This window comes from Echiichthys vipera (genome assembly GCF_963691815.1).
Source record: "Echiichthys vipera genome assembly, chromosome: 4".
NCBI lineage: Eukaryota > Metazoa > Chordata > Actinopteri > Perciformes > Trachinidae > Echiichthys > Echiichthys vipera.
Genome location: NC_139829.1, coordinates 32,166,474 through 32,186,111, shown reverse-complemented (window position 1 = coordinate 32,186,111; position 19,638 = coordinate 32,166,474). Strand labels below are relative to the sequence as shown.

General features: G+C 47.0%; 1 protein-coding gene across 1 annotated transcript in view; it reads right to left on the bottom strand.

Moving 5' to 3' along the window:
- cacna1ba (calcium channel, voltage-dependent, N type, alpha 1B subunit, a) overlaps positions 1-19,638 on the bottom strand; it is a gene marked incomplete at both ends in the record, with an annotated part of 105,907 nt that overhangs the window by 13,082 nt on the left and 73,187 nt on the right. Inside the window, 14 exons of the mRNA XM_083912970.1 lie at positions 1,065-1,161; positions 4,666-4,793; positions 4,997-5,147; positions 6,403-6,494; positions 6,603-6,668; positions 6,805-6,921; positions 9,125-9,208; positions 9,289-9,399; positions 10,831-10,995; positions 12,058-12,259; positions 13,201-13,338; positions 13,464-13,624; positions 14,929-15,025; positions 17,923-17,943. Of these exons, the coding sequence (XP_083769096.1) occupies positions 1,065-1,161; positions 4,666-4,793; positions 4,997-5,147; positions 6,403-6,494; positions 6,603-6,668; positions 6,805-6,921; positions 9,125-9,208; positions 9,289-9,399; positions 10,831-10,995; positions 12,058-12,259; positions 13,201-13,338; positions 13,464-13,624; positions 14,929-15,025; positions 17,923-17,943 (1,630 nt within the window). The remainder of the gene's footprint in view (positions 1-1,064; positions 1,162-4,665; positions 4,794-4,996; positions 5,148-6,402; positions 6,495-6,602; positions 6,669-6,804; positions 6,922-9,124; positions 9,209-9,288; positions 9,400-10,830; positions 10,996-12,057; positions 12,260-13,200; positions 13,339-13,463; positions 13,625-14,928; positions 15,026-17,922; positions 17,944-19,638) is intronic.

Genomic DNA, 19,638 nt, shown 5'->3' with positions numbered 1-19,638 from the left:
GTCAGGATGAGACAGGGATGGAGAGCTGAGGGGCAAACACACACACACACACGCACACACACACAAACACACGCACGCACACCACACACACACACGCACGCACGCACACACACACACACAAACAACAGGCAAACACACACACGCACTCACACACACACACAGACACAGACACATAGACAGATGCACACACAAGCACGCACACACACACAAACACATGTACAACCACGCCAATTTGCATGTGGTCACACATTTTCGCATACACATACAAGTACACACACACACACACACACACACACACGCAGAGACAAAAATAAAGACACACACACACACACACACACTTACACACAAATATACATGTACAACCACATCAATTTGCATCATGTGGTCACACATTCCCTCACACATACAAGTACACACACACACACACGCACACACATGCACACACACGCACACACACACACACACACACACACACACACACACACACACACACACACACACACACACACACATATATCCAACAGTGACTGAGATGAGATGAGAGAAGGAATGAGAGGGAATGGGCAGCAGAGACAGAACCGCAAAGTGAGAAGCACACACAGGAAGTATTACGCCCATAGAAAAGCAACAGAAGCTACACACACACACACACACACACACACGCGCACGCACACGCACGCACACACACACTGCTCCACAAAGTAAAACCCCAGCCAGGGTGTACCATTCAAAGAAAACACTACTACTACTGCTACTACTAATAATAATAATAATGAGCCATAAGGGCGCAACTTTCCTCCATATACATAACATACGTTAACTAACATACTGTAACTCTCATAAGCTCCATGTTATTATCATACGTGATGGGTCTTAGCCCACACAAAGCAACAGGGAAGACAGTAGAGATGAGGTAGGGGCTTACACCAAAAAGATCAGAGCACTAGCAAAGCAAAGTGAGGAAACGAGGGAACACTGCAGAGCACAGACACTGGCTTGAGTCGGGGCCAATGGGAGAGAGGTTGAGGGGCACAGGGTAAAGTGGGAGGAGGATGAGGGTCTACCTTGTAGGCGACTCTTGGCGGACATTTCTTTCCCAAACCTAAGGGTGGGGACATGTGGAGCAGCATCTGATACATATCGAGGTACTTGATACGGCCACTTCACGGGGTAGGAAATCAAAGAAATCAAAAAACAAAACGCAAACAGAGAAGGATGGGGAGTTAGAGAAGGAGGAGAGGAACAGAGGGAAGAAACCAACAAAACAGGAGAATAATGGAGAGGGAGGAGAACAGAAATCTGGTGTTAATAGATTTCCCAGAGTGAGGAGTGAGGTGTGAGGCGGATGTCATCCTCGGCCGCTGTGTCGGGGCGCGGGGATGCATCGCTGTGGAGCTCAGGATCCCTGACAGGAGACATGGAATGGTAAAGAGTGAGTTCGGTGGGCGAGGGGAGGAGGGGAGAGGAGGAGGAGGAGGGAGGATGGGCTGACCCGACACACAGAATGCTGATGGGAGGGAAGAGAAATGACAGCATTGTAACGGGGATGTCTGCCTCGGCATGCTGGCAGACATCCCGCTGGTACTTCAACCAGGGTGCACGGAGACAAAGGTTTCAATGCCAGCCCCGAGCTTTGGTTTGGGGGCGCGGCCCGGCTTTCCTCTGGCAAACGCCGCCGTCAAATTATCATCTCGCATTCTTCACAAGGCTTTTAAGCAGATTTGTGTTTTTTAAAAGGTCTGAGAGGCGAATTCACTGAACGATTGCGCTGCTTTTGCGGACGCTAAACCTGCACGGATGAAAACCGTGTGACTCTCAAAGCGCCCGCAGAGGGTGAGATGCACCCCTGATGGCGTCTTGGTGCTCCTGGGCAATTTGCATGTGTTTAAATGAGGTAATGTGCATATGTTTGGTGCATGATTGGCCCCTTTTTGTGGGAGAAACTCAACTGATCAGCGCCAACAGCCACACACAGTGACATGATTAGTCCAGGGGTGGGCACTTCTGCTCCTGGAGAGCCACTGTCCTGCATGTTTTAGGTTCCTCCCTACCCTAACACACCTGAGTCTAACACACCTGAGTCTGACACACCTGAGTCTAACACACCTGAGTCTGACACACCTGAGTCTGACACGCCTGAGTCTGACACGCCTGAGTCTAACACACCTGAGCCTAACACGCCTGAGTCTGACACACCTGAGTCTAACACACCTGAGTCTGACACACCTGAGTCTGACACACCTGAGTCTAACACACCTGAGTCTGACACACCTGAGTCTGACACACCTGAGTCTGACACACCTGAGTCTGACACACCTGAGTCTAACAATAATCAAACTGTGACGAGCTTCAGCTGCTTGATAACGAGCACATCATTAGACTCAGGTGTGTTAGACTCAGGTGTGTCACACTCAGGTGTGTCAGACTCAGGTGTGTTGGAGCAGAGAGAAACCTAAAACATGCAGGACAGTGCCTCTGCAGGACCCGAACTGCCCACCCCTGGATTAGCCTCTTCAGAGAGTTGGCGTTGATCATGCTACTGTATCTTCTTTTACCTTCTGAAGGTGCGTGTGTGAAAACACCTAAAGCACCGACAGACTGGGATATGAAATGTCTTTGTCCCACTTTAATTTCTTCCTTTAAGGGAAATTACGGCACAAAATCATCCCAGGGGCTTTTTCGGCACATAGACTCATCAAAAAAGCCAATCCCGAAGAGTCGCTAACAGCCAAATGCAGCTAACACTGATTAGCTCGGGGCAGCACGGTGAAGGCAATCAAAGGTCTTTTTTAACCACTAATGCTGCTGAAAATAACAGCAAACCTCTGCAGCAGCATGAGAAGAGTCCCTACACACACAACAAAGCACCAATGGGCTCCTTCCTTTGGGATTGACTTTGGTAATCCACTGTAATGGACTTTACTATGAGAGGAGCTGGTGCAGGGGCCAGTAGGTAAGTCTTTAAAACACTCTTTTAATAAACTCTGGCTTCACTAACTACGCTGTTGCTGCTTTGTTTTGTGTGTAGGGACTCTTCTCATGCTGCTGCAGAGGTTTGCTGTTATTTTCAGCAGCATTAGTGGTTAAAAAAGACCTTTGAATGCCTTCACCGTGCTGCCCCGAGCTAATCACTGTTAGCCGCATTACATTACATTAATTACTGCTAGCGACTATCTGGGATCTCATCTCATCTCATCTCATCTTCAGCCTCTTATCCGGGGTCAGGTCTCGGGGGCAGCAGCTTTAGCAGGGGACCCCAAACTTCCCTTTCCCGGGTCACATTAACCAGCTCTAACTGGGGGATCCTGAGGCGTTCCCAGGCCAGTGTGGAGATCTAATCTCTCCACCTGGTCCTGGGTCTTCCCCGAGGCCTCCTCCCAGCTGGACGTGCCTGGAACACCTCCCTAGGGAGGCGCCCAGGGTTCATCCTTACCAGATGATCCTGAACCACCTCAACTGGCTCCTTTCAACGCAAAGGAGCAGCGGCTCTACTCCGAGTTCCTCACGGATGCTGAACTTCTCCCCCTCTCTCTAAGGGAGACTCCAGCCCCCCTCCTGAGGAAACACATTTTGGCCGCTTGTACCCGCGACCTGGTTCTTTGGGTCATGACCCAACTTTCATGACCACAGGTGAGGGTAGGAACCAAGACTGACCGGTCGAGAAAAAGCCCCATGGATGATTTAATGCTGGAATTTCACTATAAGCTTTGAGAAATGCCTCTGAACCATCAGTCAGGATCTGTAGCTTGCACATATCTGACTGTGTTCCTGGCGTAAGGGCAACATTTATACATTGTCACATGGATAATTGCAATCAGATGGGAAAAAGGCAAATTGCACTCAATCACAAAACTTTATGGGTGAGTTTGAGCCGTGATATCATGAGCGCGATGTCTTTTCGTGAGTCAGACCTTGAGTCGGGCCACACTGAGGTGCAAGCGATGCCCAATTCATGTTTCTGTCAGCGGCCGCAATCCGCTCTCTGTGAATTCACCTCTGAATGTCAGGTCAGTCTTTGTTTATATAGCCCAACATCACAAATCACAAATGTGCCTCAGGGTTTTTACGATCTGTGCGGCGTACGACTGCCCCTGTCCTGCAGGTCAAACCTGTCTGCTGCGTAAACATCACAGACGGGAGGAAGAAAGCCCGTTGGACGATGCCGTGGCTTTGAAAGCTTTGTTTCCACTCCGGCATCATCAACCAAAGCCAGTCAGTTTGGAGGGGCGGGTGCTCGTGTAAAGGCGAGTTCATTGGTGCACAGCCATTCAGTTAAAAGTCTCTTGGCATAGAGGTACACAAAGCACCCTAGTGACGGAAATGTCTGGTATTTGCAAACCTTGTATGCTACCCTATTAGGGCAGTTCTTCCCTAAGCCAAGGGGGGGTGAGATAACACGTAACAAATTGTACATATCCTTATAGGAAATCCGTCCGCTGTGGAAAAGAACAAGCACATAAATAAACAAACGTTCAAGACAGCGTCAAATCAAACAGTGATCATCAGTGGGCTGACTGTGTACAACAAGGTATAGGAGCAGGGCTCGTGCATGAGTCACCTTAGTCACAAACGGGGAAGAGACAAGTTAGGCTTTTACTTGATCTGTTCCCCCCACTTTACTGTGTATGCTACTCTCTGGGGCCCAGATGGGAGGCGTGAACATACCATGCAGCCGGGTCGTACTCGGCCCAAACCCGGATGAACTCATCGAGGTGATGAGGCCCCAGGATGGAGGAGTCTCTGGTTAGGTACTCAAAGTTATCCATGATGACGGCAACAAACAGGTTCAGCATCTGGAACGCAGACATCGGGTGGAGTTTACGTCATTTTGGAGCAAAATAGTTCATCTAACTAATTCACACCCACTTAACCCTCCTGTTCTCCTGTTCATTAAAGTTTAATGTATTATAAAAAGGTGAACTTAACACGGCTGGTTTAATGTCTTTCTCCGAGGCCTCTGTGTCACATCTACATTCATTCGTGTGTCGGTCCTCACCAGGAAGGAGCACAGGAAGATGAAGGAGACAAAGTAGAAGTAGGCGAAATCACTGCCACACTCATCCTCGACGGTCCCCGATCGCACGTCACAGGCTCGGTGACTCAGACACGATAGCATGATCTCGTGCCAGGCCTCACCAGTCGCACTCCTGAAGGTAAAAAGAGAGAAGCGTGGTCAAAGACACGGACAGGGCTGGCATCATTTTACCTGCAGTTTAACCTCAACGTCGTGAAACGGCTCGACAGAAGAGTTTCACTATTTCTGATCGTGAAATGATAATTTCATCACATCTGAGGAGAGAAGTCAGATGATGTGGATTTAACACGAGCTGAACTGAGAATGTGCAAATGGAGCTTGAAGCTGAATTGACTAGGATGGTTCTGTCGCCTCACAGCAAGAAAACACGGGGTCGCGGGGGGGGGGGGGGGGGCTGGATCCGATCCCTGCTGACATCGGGCGTGAGGCGGTGTCCACCCTGGACAGGACGCCAGTCTATCACAGGACACATAGAGACGAACAGAGACAGACAACCATTCAAACCTACGGGTGATTTAGAGTCATCAATGAACCGAACACCTGCACGTCTTTGGACTGTGGGAGGAAACCGGAGAACCCGGAGAAAACCCACGCAGACACGGGGACAACATGCAAACTCCACACAGAAGGGCCCCAGCCGAGATTCAAACCAGGAACTCTCTTGCTGTGAGGCGACAGTGCTAACCACCACACCACCGTGCCGCCCGAACGTCCAAAGACGTGCAGGTGTTCGGTTCATTGATGACTCTAAATCACCCGTAGGTGTGAATGGTTGTCTGTCTCTGTTCGTCTCTATGTGTCCTGTGATAGACTGGCGTCCTGTCCAGGGTGGACCCCGCCTCACGCCTGATGTCAGCTGGGATCAGCTCCAGCGACCCCGACAGGGACAAGAGGCTGAAGATGAATGAATGAATAAAACAATGTCTTACCTAAATCCCCCAAAAATGGTTTTCAAAAGTCTTGAATGTGCCTCTAAAACATGTGTTTTATAATAACCTGCCTTAGGACGACGGATATGTGAACCGTCCTAATCAAATACACACATAAATCTGGATCTACATGATCTTAGATACACATCTATTAATATATATATCTTTATATGGTGTGGTGATCGGAGCACTAGGGGGTGTGACCCCCAAGGCTGGAGGAGGTTACAGCAGATTCCCGGATCAACCTCGGACATCTGGGTTCCAGAATAGTGCAGCGCTGGGAACAGCAAAGATACCGACACGGCACAACCCTCAAGCTCCCTGGCCTCTGGTACAGGACCCGAGCTTAGAGAAAGGGTCAACCACCCGTGCACCCGCCGAGGGTAAGGAGAAGATAATGTTTTATTAATTTATATATATATAAAAAGCTTTTTGTACCTGAAAAGCAGCATGAGAGCCTGGAGGAAAGTGCGGAAGTTGTTGTGGTGATTGATCGCCGTGTCCTCGTTCAGCTCGATGTTTCCAAACACCTGCAGCAGAGACACGCGGAAGGAAATGGATTCGTTCTGTCCGAGCAACATGCAAAGTTTTTCATTTTAAAGGTAATTTACTACATGAACATGAGCGGCGTCACCCACCTGCATCCCAATGATGGCATAAATGAAGAACAGCATCGCAATCAGAAGGCAAACGTAAGGCAGAGCCTACAGGAAACAGGAAACAGGAAACAGGAAACCAAAACACACTTCATTATCGATATCACTCCGATGTTATGTTACAGTGTGTGAAAGTGCACGTCCGTGTGCATGTGGGCGTGTGTGTGAGCGTGTGTGTGAGCACCTTGAAGGACTGGACGAAGGTCCACAGCAGGATGCGGATGGTGTAACCCTGTCTCAGCAGCTTGATGAGCCGCGCGGCTCTGAACAGCCTCAGGAAGCTCAGGTTCAGCAGCCTGTCCTGTTAGACACAGACACCAGCATTACAGTGGTGAAGTGCTGACTCCCTTTAACCAGGCCCAGGATCAAACATTACATCACAAACACACAGACATGTATTAATGTTTGAGTCATTTATTGAATTAATCACCAGTTCATATTAGGGAATAAAGCCCTTTGAGTAACAGCTTCACCTCTCTCTGTGTGTGTGTGTGTGTGTGTGTGTGTGTGTGTGTGTGTGTGTGTGCGTGTCAAAGGGGCGTCCCTACTGTAGTGGAGCTCTTTTGCCAGGTGTTTAACCGTCTGTCTGTCAGTCTTTGTGTCTTTAGACAGGTTTTGTCACTAGCACCCCGATCATGCACGATGGGTGTGGCACCCAAAGTAGAGACCCCTAAGTCGGCCTCTATAGGTGCGTTTCCATTAGGGTAAAAATGTGGCCTCCCAAATGTCTGTTCACTCGCTGTGTTTCCATTACAAAATAAAAGCATATTGACAAAAAACCTATACATTACCATTATTGTAAAATGATTAATAAGTACAAAATCTTTTGTATTGATTCTCTTTGTGAGTCGGGACTTATCTTACATGTTTTCTTTTTCTATCCCTCTGTTATTTTGCCATGGTGTGTTGTGTGTGTGTTTTAATAAAACCTGCCGTAGGACGACGGTTGAAACTTATCATTTTGCTGATGAAGCCTCAGCAAATGACCATCAGGAGTCCCCTCTTTTCAAAGTGAATCCCTCCAATACATGTTCTAATTAACTTCATTCAGCTCAATTCTTTACAAACCTGCTGCTTGTTAGCTTATGTAATTCACACTGACTGCAACGGGGAATCAAATTTGGACATATTTAGCATGTTTGTGTTTATATCTTTGAAAGGGTCTATATTAAATAAAATAGTAGGTCGGCTAAGGACGAGTCCACACGAGCATGGGTATTTTTGCACCACACTTTTACGGCCGCCGGTTAAAAAGAAAATCCCGTCCACACCACCGGTGTGAAAAAAATATCTCCGTCCACATGAAACCGCAAAATCTGCCTCTGTCAGCTGGTCACGTCTAGAGTGCTCCACACGTCTCCATGGATACAATTGACTGTTTACCGCCACACAGCGTCAATAAGAAATTGCGGTTTTCCTTGGTTTTCCTGTCCAAACCGCACCTTTCCAAAACGTTCTCCCTGGACTCTGGTCACAAAAACTCTGGTTTCAGGAGCAACAACTGCGTTTACGTGTGGATGAAAGGACGAAGAGAAGTGCAGAGAAACACGCGGTTTAGAAAATACCCGCGTTCGTGTGGACGTCCCCTAAGAGCAAAGACTGGCAACAGAAAGTCACTCACCGTCGTCTGGTGATGGTTTGGACCAAGGCATGGCAACACCGGTGATGACAATCGACAAGATGGAAGTGTAGAGAGAGAGAGAGAGAGAGAGACAAAGGGACGGAGGGATAGAAAGAACAAGAGTGAGACAGACAGAGAGAGAGACAGACAGCAGAGGAAGAGGAGGAGAAAGGACGGAGAGAACAGGAACAGTCATATTGCACAACATAAAGTGATACAGCTCAACAGACGAACACATGTAAATCAGTAAACAGGTAAGTGCACACGGAGGACACGGTGTCAAACAACACCAAAAGCAAAGCAGAGTATCCCACTGTTAAATCGTGACGTAACGTCCTTTCAAAATAAGATTTCTGGGTCCAAGCCGCTCCGGCCTCGTGTCTCCCGAACGCAGTAGAGCCGTGTTCCCCGTTATTTGAACAGATCTGGCTTTTAAAAAACGACGTAATTGTCATTTTCCCTCTTTCTTAGGGATGAAAAAGACGTCTAACTGATGAAAGAGGTGATCGTAATTGTTCACATGTCCGACCGTTGTGTCTGTTTTGTTTCACCAGTGCGTTTGGACCCGGAAATCTTATTTTGAAAGGGTGTTAAGTCTCTGAGGTGGATTCAAAGGAGCATCCACCCTCAGCTCCTTATCAGCCCTCCATCCTATCGACAAAAGACTCCCTCACACACACCCTCTCCTAGTCTCTCTCCGTGGGATTGTCTTCGCTCATGTAGCTAGTTAGCTTGTTTGCACAAAGCTATCTGTACAGGCTGCCCCTGCCTATGCTCATGACCATCTAATTACAGTCTATGCTCACTGCCATGCGTGAAAGCTTTGTCGTATGGATAATGCATGGGTGGAGTGGGTGCAGTGGGTGGGGGCAGGTGCTCTTACATTGATTTCCGTCACCAGGATGTCCGTGATGCTGCCCAACACTGTCACAAAGTCAAAGACGTTCCAAGCATCCTTCAGGTAGTTCTGAGAAACAGCGGTTGTTACATCTTTAGTTGTGATTTATTACTCGGGATATTTAAAGTTGCGTGATAAACGTTACCCACCAGGGGACCAAAAGCAATGATCTTGAGGATGCACTCCAGAGAAAACAGGGTGGTGAAGACGATGTTGAGGTTCTTCAGCATCGCTTCATAGAAGTCTGGAGCTCCATGGAACTGAAAAGCAGGGGTTAATGATCAGGTTTGCCTTGCCGCCATGTGGGTGCAACACTGTTCAAGGGGTAGTTTGACCTTTTTGCGTATTCACCGTCTTGGTGAAATCATTAACACCCTCAAACATGACGCTACAGCAGCTGTAAGCTAGGTCTCCTTATGCTAACTGCTTATGATAGCTTCAAGATCAATAACAGATGACAGGCACCATGAGCAGTTGGGTGCTCAGTGCCCTTGAGCAAGGAAATGAACAGGCACCTCTCCATAACGTGGTCCATACAGGGACTCGAACCGGTGACCCTACGGTCCCAGCACAGTCCCCTATGGACAGAGCTACTGCTGCCCTCTTAAGCCCAGTTCAGACCAAAGATTCGCAAATAAAACTGTTTTAGAAAGTTGCAGCGGTGTGAACTGACCCGTCTGGTCTGGACTCAAACCTGCGGATGCCGTCGCCCGCGGTTCAGCTCGTCAAATCTCCAGCAGCTGGTTTAAGAACGAAAAACTCACGTCACCTGCTTCAACAGGCAATTAAGTCTGAGCAAAGTCCGCTGGTCAGGTCACTGACAAACTGTCAGCTGGTTGAAAAGGCCGTTTTGGACGAAGGCTCAACGAGCGTGTGTGAGAGAGAGAGGAGACGGGGAGAGAGAGAGAGAGAGAGAGGGTAGAGCGAGCAATACAATGAATAAGGAGAAGGAGCGCCGTAATCCAGAACAAAGCAGTGAATCAGGGAGATAAAGCGGTATTTTTGCCGTTTTATCACAACTACAAGTGTAGCCGTATCGGTGTAGCATGTGTCCGCACGGGTTTGGCTAAAAGAAAATGTTGGTTTCGTCTTTACTAGGTACTTTTATATATTGATTCAATACAATTGCATTAGAAAAGAGACTCATTCATTCATCTTCAACCGCTTGTCCCTGTCCCTGGGGGGTTGAAGCCGATCCCAGCTGACATCGGGCGTGAGGCGGGGTCCACCCTGGACAGGACGCCAGACAACCATTCACACCAACGTGCAATTTTAGAGTCATCAATGAACGTAACACGTGCACATCTTTGGACTGTGGGAGGAAACCGGAGAACCCGGAGAAAACCCACGCAGACACGGGGCGAACCGGGAACCTTCTCGCTGTGAGGCGACAGTGCTAACCACTACACCACCGTGTCGCCTAAAACTAGACTAAAATGACAGCTTGACACAAAGACTAGAATAAAACTAAAAGTAAAACAGGCCGCCAAAAACAACCCGAATCTATGGTCTGAACCGGGCTTTACCGTTACCCTTTCCCGGTATCAGTCTTCTCAACTAACTCTAAGCAGGTACGTCCCAGCGTGTCAAAGTATTTCTTTACTGGTGAGTTCATATAACGGTAAAAAAAGCTTATGAAAATAAACACATCCCACATTGTATGATGTACATCCTCTTCAACGGGCTCTTACCTTCATCATGAGTACCACCGTATTGAGAGCGATCATGATCATGATGGAGTACTCGAAGGGTGGCGAGACCACAAACTTCCACATCCTGTACTGGAAGGACTGCGTGTTCTGGGGCATGTAGCGCGTCAGAGGTTTGGCGTTTATGGCAAAGTCAATACAAGCCCGCTGTAACAAAGAGAGCACACCTCTGCTTCACTGTCTTCATCATTTAAGAAAGGAACCGCTCTGAAAAGATACATCCGCTGTTGATCGTTCAGAATCTGCACTGGTGTGAGGAAAAACTGACCAGCACGCCGCGTTTTTAATCACTGTGGAGAACTGAAAACCAATTAGTGAACACGTTTGATCCCATCTTCGATCTTGTGGATTGATCGAAGTTTAAAACATTTGAGAATAAAACAGTTTCTGTCAGGATCCCTGTCCTGGCAGCCCTTCCCTTTCCCTTGTGTGCTTGTGTTTGTCTCCCTCTGTCCGTGTTTCCCTGTAAGTGTCTCCCCCTCTCTGTGTTTGTCTGTTTGGAGACGGGAGACGTGGTTCTGGACCAGCTGAACCCAATCCCACTAATCACCTCCCCAGCAGTATAAGAAGCCGGAAGTTGGACACAGATCGTCTCCAGCAGGGGACCCCAAACTTCCCTTTCCCGGGCCACATTAACCAGCTCTAACTGGGGGATCCTGAGGCGTTCCCAGGCCAGTGTGGAGATCTAATCTCTCCACCTGGTCCTGGGTGCCTGGGAGGTGCCTGGAACACCTCCCTAGGGAGGCGCCCAGGGTTCATCCTTACCAGATGATCCTGAACCACCTCAACTGGCTCCTTTCAACGCAAAGGAGCAGCGGCTCTACTCCGAGTTCCTCACGGATGGCTGGACTTCACCCCCTATTCCCATATTTAATATTCTATTAAATAATAAGTAGAATAGCAGATGGCAACTGTTGCCTTTGAGGCTGCATGCTGCCCTGAGTGTACCAGAGACAATGTTGCGTCTATGTGTCACGTTCTTTCTTTGTATTTTATTTCGAACATTTACAGAAACATAAAAGGAGAAAAACACAACAAACTATTAGAAACAAAAGACAAACACGAACTCCATACATACATTTATCATAAGCACACGAGGAGGGAGCGTATCCTCTGTCCTCTGCTACTTTCATGTTTCATGTTTAAATATTGAAGGTGACGTGTGCAGTGTGAATCAGACATCAGAGAGTGGTGAAGTCTCTGCTTTACCTCGTTTTTTTCCAAGCTGCACTCGGACAAAGCCTTGTCCCCCTGCTCCTGGAAGGTGATGATGATCAGAGCGACGAAGATGTTGACGAAAAAGAAAGGGAAGACCACAAAGTAGACCACGTAGAAAATGGCCATTTCTATCCGGTAACCTGGACTGGGACCTGTGTCTTCGAAGGTAGCATCCACGGAGTGCTTCAAGACTCTGCAAGGACAGGAGAGCACAGCAGAAGAGCCACAAGGTGAGACACAGTTACGCATCCCACCTGGGACACGTTTTGCCCCCCATGAGGGCACTTTAGCACTTATTTTGGCCCCTAGCACTTTAGCACACGTTTCCCCCCCATGAGGGCACTTTAGCACACGATTTGGCTCCTAGAGGGCACTTTAGCACACGATTTTGCTCCTAGAGGGAACTTTAGCACACGATTTGGCTCCTAGAGGGCACTTTAGCACACGATTTGGCTCCTAGAGGGCACTTTAGCACACGATTTGGCTCCTAGAGGGCACTTTAGCAAACGTTTTGGCTCCTAGAGGACACTTTAGCACACGTTTTGGCTCCTAGAGGGCACTTTAACACACGTTTTGGCTCCTAGAGGACACTTTAACACGCGTTTTGGCTCCTAGAGGACACTTTAGCACGTTTGGCCCCCCTTGAGGGCACTTTAGCAAATGATTTGGCTTCCTAGAGGGCACTTTAACACACGTTTTGGCTCCTAGAGGGCACTTTAGCACAGGTTTGGCTCCTAGAGGGCACTTTAGCAAACGTTTTGGCTCCTAGAGGGCACTTTAGCACACGTTTTGGCTCCTAGAGGGCACTTTAACACACGTTTTGGCTCCTAGAGGGCTCTTTAGCACATGTTTTGGCTCCTAGAGGGCACTTTAGCACACCTTTTGCCCCCCATGAGGGCACTTTAGCACACCTTTTGACGCCTAGAGGGCTCTTTAACACACGTTTTGGTTTCCTAGAGGACACTTTAGCACACGTTTGGCCCCCCATGAGGGCACTTAAGCACTTTTTATAATGCTACATTATATGCTTTTAATATGCTAGATTTGCAACTAGTACATAATTTGCCTTTATGTCTATTTTCTATTAGACACATGTCTTTACGTTAAAGAGGGAATCAAGTCAGCTGCACGTACGTCGGCCAGCCCTCCCCAGTGGAGACGGTGAAGAGGGTCAGGAAGGCCCACAGCACGTTGTCATAGTGGAACTCGTACTTCTTCCACTCTCGGGGCATGGCAGCCACCTCGTCTTTGTCGTAGTCTAGGAACTGTCCTCTGGAAGACACAAAGGCATGAATAAAGCTGAGTGGGGGGTACAGACGGGTACAGGGTCTGGGTTTTGACCACACCACACAAGTTTCTGATGTGAGAAATGAGGAAGTGGAGGATTTTAAACCAACTGGCAGTCCTTCTGCAGGCCCTTGGACTCGTCTGTGCAGTAGAAGAATTTCCCCTTGAAGAGCTGAACTGCGATGACGGCAAAGATGAACATGAAGAGGATGTAAACGATGAGGATGTTCAGCACGTTCTTCAAAGAGTTGACCACACAGTCGAACACCGCCTGAGGACACACGCAAATACACACACGTTTACTTTGGGGATTCAGTGGAATATAGTTCAACGTTATCATCTGTAAGCTTGTTTTTTAGGGCGCTGAAATGCGACTCTTCTTCTGAATCTGAACTTTATTTAGCCACTCTGTTTAACACACTGACATGTTCCTTCATTACCATCACTCACAAAAATAACGTAATATCTTTGCCTAAAAATGACAGTAACCAGCTGTTTGATGAAACAACTGACTAACTTAGCACACGTTTTGTCTCCTAGAGGACACTTTAGCACATGTTTGGCTCCTAGAGGACACTTAAACACACGTTTTGGCTCCTAGAGGACACTTAAACACACGTTTTGGCCCCTAGAGGACACTTAAACACACGTTTTGGCCCCTAGAGGAGACTCTAGCACATGTTTTGGCCCCTAAAGGACACTTTAGCACACATTTTGGCTCCTAGGGGACACTTTAGCACAAGTTTTGGCTCCTAGAGGACACTTTAGCACACATTTTTGCCCCTAGAAGACACTTTAGCACACATTTTAGCTCCTAGAGGACACTTTAGCACACGTTTTGGCCCCTAGAGGACACTTAAACACACATTTTGGCTCCTAGAGGGCACTGTAGCACACGTTTTGGACCCTAGATGACACTTAAGCACACGTTTTGGCTCCTAGAGGACACTTTAGCACATGTTTTGGCCCCTAGAGGTCACTTTAGCACGCGTTTTGGCCCCTAGAGGGCACTTAAGCACGCGTTTTGGCTCCTAGAGGGCACTTAAGCACGCGTTTTTCAACAATTGGGCCACGAGGAGGGCCCCGCTCCCCAGGAAATAACTGAGCCTTTTGAAAATGATACTATACAGTATATGTTTAACTTGTGTTTACAGATTTACATATTCAGTAAGAAGTGATGGGTGTAGAGAAGTCAAAAAGTGTTGATTGGCAGACAAACACAATGTTGGTCAGTGGAGTTTTACTTGGTCTCCCATAGCCAGAGCGTACTCCACTACATCACTTATTATTTCTGGGATCGGGGGGGTGCGACTCACTGGCTTGTATGCATTTCTTTAAACCAATCACAACTGCTTTGGGTGGCTCTAAGCCTGATAACGAAGACAGCAGAAGGGGAGGAGAAAGCCTGACACTGTACTCAAGGCTTTCACAGCACTGTATATCTGGTGATGATGAAAGTGTGGAGCTATGACACTCAAGAGCAGTTCTGCGGTAACGACATAACCTGACTTAACCACGGCCCTGCTAACAGGGCTAAACACATCAAATACAGTAAAACCAGCACGGGAGCAGCACCTTGAGTTTGGGCAGACGTTTGATGGTCTTGAGAGGCCTGAGCACTCGGAGAACCCGCAGTGACTTGATAGTGCTGATGTCTTTGCCTTTGGTCCCCCTGCAGAAAGCAAACGCAGTTAAACTACACACAGAAATACCAACAAAGCACATGTAGCACATCAGAGCTCTTTCTGCATATTACTAATAAACAGCAGACGTATGAGAAATTGGTTTTCAGGCTTAACTTTAGCACGTAAATTCATTTTTTCACACTTAATAAGTAAAATCATGTAAGGTAGAAAGGTAGAACAGCTAATTCTATCAAAAACACTATGTGACATTTGTAAGATGTATTTGATATTTATGTGAATGACTGTAATTCACCACATCTCATGCAACTAATCAATGGATCCACAGAAAGGGTCCCTTCCTCCTTTTGTTAAAAGAGAACTCGATTTTACACTTTGTTACTTATGCACATACTGAACGATCACACTGAAGCCTGTGCATCAGGGATTTTAATCAACAACATGTCTGAATAAAGTAGAGTTGCACTGTTTCATCTGCACGGTCAGCGGTTCCTCTTCCACGACTTTGTAACGCATGAAGAGCAGAGCGTTTGCTGCGGACTGATCCATTTACTACTGTGCAACACGTCCGAAGAGTTGCTTCTTCTGCTGTCTGTGTTTAGTATTTGTTTTATCTTGTCTAGGACATGCTTACACTTGAACACAGCGTCTATCCTGGAGACTGATGACAACTGAAAGGACATACGTCAAAGTGCGATCAATAAAAAAAAAGCTTATTTGTCAGAAAGTCGTTTATTTCCTAAAGGACAGTAGAGCAGACTCGGTACTCTACCTACAACACACTTATGATACCTTTAATGCCTTGTAAACACAAGGCTTAAGGCTCATTTATGCTCTACGTTAGAGACGCATACAGATACGGACGGAGCCTCGGTACTCGGTACTCTACCCACAACACACTTATGATACCTTTAATGCCATGAAAACCTATTATTTCAATCTACTTCTTAAGGCTCATTGATGCTCTACGTTAGAGACGCATATGGATACGGACGGAGCCTTCGATCCACGCTCTCCGTACATTTCATCCAGATTTCTGCACGTATCCTCAAAGCTTGCGGAGGCGTACTGGTACGGACCAAACGTTGCAGTACCACCTGAAACCATGGGGGCAGTTTGTACATGTTTGTTTATTTGTTAACATGTCAAAACTCTGTATTAGTGTTTCGTCTGAGCTCATTTTGCTGGTTTGAAGTTGGAAAATAAATTATGTCACATGTGTCAATGCACCAATCAGGGTTTAGCAAAAAAAGGGCCTTTTAGAGGATTTTTACATGTAAATATTGGAGTAATAGTATGGCCTGCTATGTGTTTAATTGGACTAAAGGACCATTCAAAAGAATGCACTCTGTGACGTAGGAAGCAAATACTCCTATGGACAAGTGGTATCCCAATGAGCCTATGCATTTGTCCGATGCTGACTCTTGTTTGTCCTGCATGCTTCATGTATTTTATGCCTATATATGAATATTTCTACAGTATATGTGATTATGTTTTATCAGAAAGTGTTGGTCTTATCTGAGTTAATGTTTTGTTGTTCAAACCCTTCTTGTTATTTGCTTTTAAGGGAGACTAGTGTTACATTTCAGCCAGAGACCGCAGATGGAAACGAGCCTTCTGGCTAAACCTGGTATATTTACAGATATGCTTATTAATGTGCACCGTCCCTGTCAACATGACACATGACACACACACACACACACACACACACACACACACACACACACACACACACACACACACACACACACACACACACACACACACACACACACACACACACACACACACACACACACACACACACACACACACACACACACCAGTAATACTCAGGGTTACTCAGGGCATTGAAAATTGACACCAAAGGTAGGCAGAGGGAGGTTTCAACCAAGCCCCCGCCCACAGCGACTTCCTGTTTGATCCAATCAGGAAGCTCCGTCAGCGTCAGTTCTCTGAGTGTCCACTAGGGGCAGGTTTCATAACAGAGCAGTTTCTCATTGAGCCCCATGTTAAACAGGCCGTTTACACAGCGTCATTAAACCTGTTTAAGGACAAAAGAACATTCTAGTCTGTGTGTTTAGCTCAAATCTCCATGACAACACTGAGGGGGAGGGGCTAGTTTTTATTTTATTGGAGGTTAAAGTTTATGAATAATTAGGGGCGTGGCCTCTTGAGTGACAGCTAGCCTCTGGCCCTCACTTATCCTCAAAGGTAAACGTCAGCCAGATGGACGTACGCCCCTCCCCCCAGCGTCACATACATGCCCTTTTTTTTGGTCAGAGGAAATGAGGCGGAGTCAAAGTCTGACAAGATGGCGGCTCCCGTAGGCGAGGACGATTGGATCAAGTTAAGAGAACGTTACTCCGTTATCTTGAAAATCAGTTCCGGAGCAGGTGTTATCTCCGCTAGAGACACAGGAAATTAAAAAAAAAAGACCGTTCCTGGAAAAAAATCTCATCATTGACTCCCATTCCCGTTTATCTAGTAACATGTTCTGTTAGCCTAGCTCCTAGGTGGTGGTGCTAATGTTGCTAATTCAGTAAACGTCAGCCAGATGGACGTACGCCCCTCCCCCCCCAACGTCACATACATCCCCTTTTTTGGTCAGAAGAAAAGAGGCGGAGTCCAAATCTGACAAGATGGCGGCTCCCAGAGGCGAATATGATTGGATCAAGTTGAGAGAACGGAGCTCGAAGGAGAGGCTACGTCCATTTTTTATGGTTTCAACTGACAGCTGTCAGACAAAAGTTACTGTTGTGCGACAAAGGCATTTGTTTACTGGATTATGGGTTTACTTGTTTTAAACATGAAGCTGATCTAAGGATGAGAAGAATGGGGGTTAGAGAGGGTTGGGTTTGGGGGAAAGGGTTAGGGTAAGGCATGGGTATAGGGCGTGGGGGGGGGTCATAGGGAGGTTCCCCACCTGGTCACACCTTGTTGCGATCTATTTGGGGGAAAACAGTGGTAAAACAAGGTACAGCACATTTATGGATGCTTTCCACACACAAACAAAATAAAGCACATGTTTGCAACAAATGACAACACCATAGTTTCTATGAACGACAACAGTTGGGTCTTATATTTTGGTTGGCAGCAGAAACCTGGGGGGGTAAATCCCAGTAAAGCATACGCTCCTAAATGGATTCAGCAGGTGTGAATGGAGGTGCCCTATCACTGAAGTAACACACAAATCAAAGCTGTTGGTGATTATCACCTGCTCAGCTCTTGTTCTGTAATTTGAACGCTGCTAAAACTCAGTCTGAGCCGAATCATCAAACAAAAAAGAGAAAATGCCCAAAAACAAATAGGCTTTTGGGAGATTTTCCAAATATAACGCTAATAATTACAATGAAACCAATAGAAAATATCTTCCCAGCCCTGAAAACCAGGTTCTGACTAGCAACTGAAGCGGTATTGCAGTTTGCAGCATCAAATGTGAAATGCAACAAAAGGGGGGCTGCAGACGGAGCTCAACACTTGAGTGGTTCCAGTGGGTGAGATGACAGATTTACAGATGTGGCGTTGACGGGGGGGCAGTGGAGCAAACGGATTGCAGGCAGGATGAGTTCTGGAGACATGCATGTGAGTGAATGGCACCCGTCGCTCAAACAACACGTTCTATCTGTCGAAAACAGTTTCTGCAACTAATGTGATGGAGCTCGCTGAAGCATCAGATACAGTATGAGGGGCTAACTGCGTAGGAACAAGATGGAGTCAACGCTAAGGAGATTCAAAGTGTTCAATATAAAGTAAATACGTCAGACATCATGGGTTTGAGTTCTAATTTGACTCTGCTGTCACTTCACACCCGGCCCGCCCTCTCCTCCGTCACACCGACTTCACCTGCTCTTCCTCCCCACTCGACTTCTCTCTGGTCCCTCATTAGCGCCACAGTCTTTTCACCACTTCACTTCCTCGTGTCTCGTGCCCGATTGTCCTAGCGGTTTCGTCTTTTTTCTATTCCTGAACAAGCTGATCACCCAGCATGAATTTCATATTATAGCTCAGTCCGACCCCTTTGTATCTGTTTGTCTGTTAAAGTGAAATTCTGGTGTAAAATCATCCCAGGGTCCGTTTTTACTCATCAAATGAGCCATCAAGACAATTTTCTCGGACAGTCGCTAACAGTTGAATGTGGCTAACAGGACTCTTCTCATGCTACTACAGAGGTTTGCTGTTATTTTCAGCAGCATTAGTGGTTAAAAAAGACCGTTGAATGCCTTCACTGTACTGTCCCGAGCTAATCACTGTTAGCCGCATTCAGCTGTTAGCGACTCTCCGGGATTTCTCCGTTAATAGTTGTTACATGGAAAAAATGTCTCGATGGCTTATTTGATGAGTGTATTTACCAAAAAGAGACAATTTTTTTTAATGTAGGAACTATTAACGGAGAAATCCCGGAGAGTCGCTAACAGACGCTAACAGTCGCTCAGTCTAATGCGGCTAACAGGAAAGTCAATCCCAGAGGAAGGAGCCCGTTGCTGCTTTGTTGTGTGTGTAGGGACTCTTCTCATGCTGCTGCAGAGGTTTGCTGTTATTTTCAGCAGAATTAGTGGTTAAAAAAGACCTTTGAATGCCTTCACTGTGCTGCCCCGAGCTAACCACTGCTAGTTATCAAGTGTTTTTATGAATAATTATT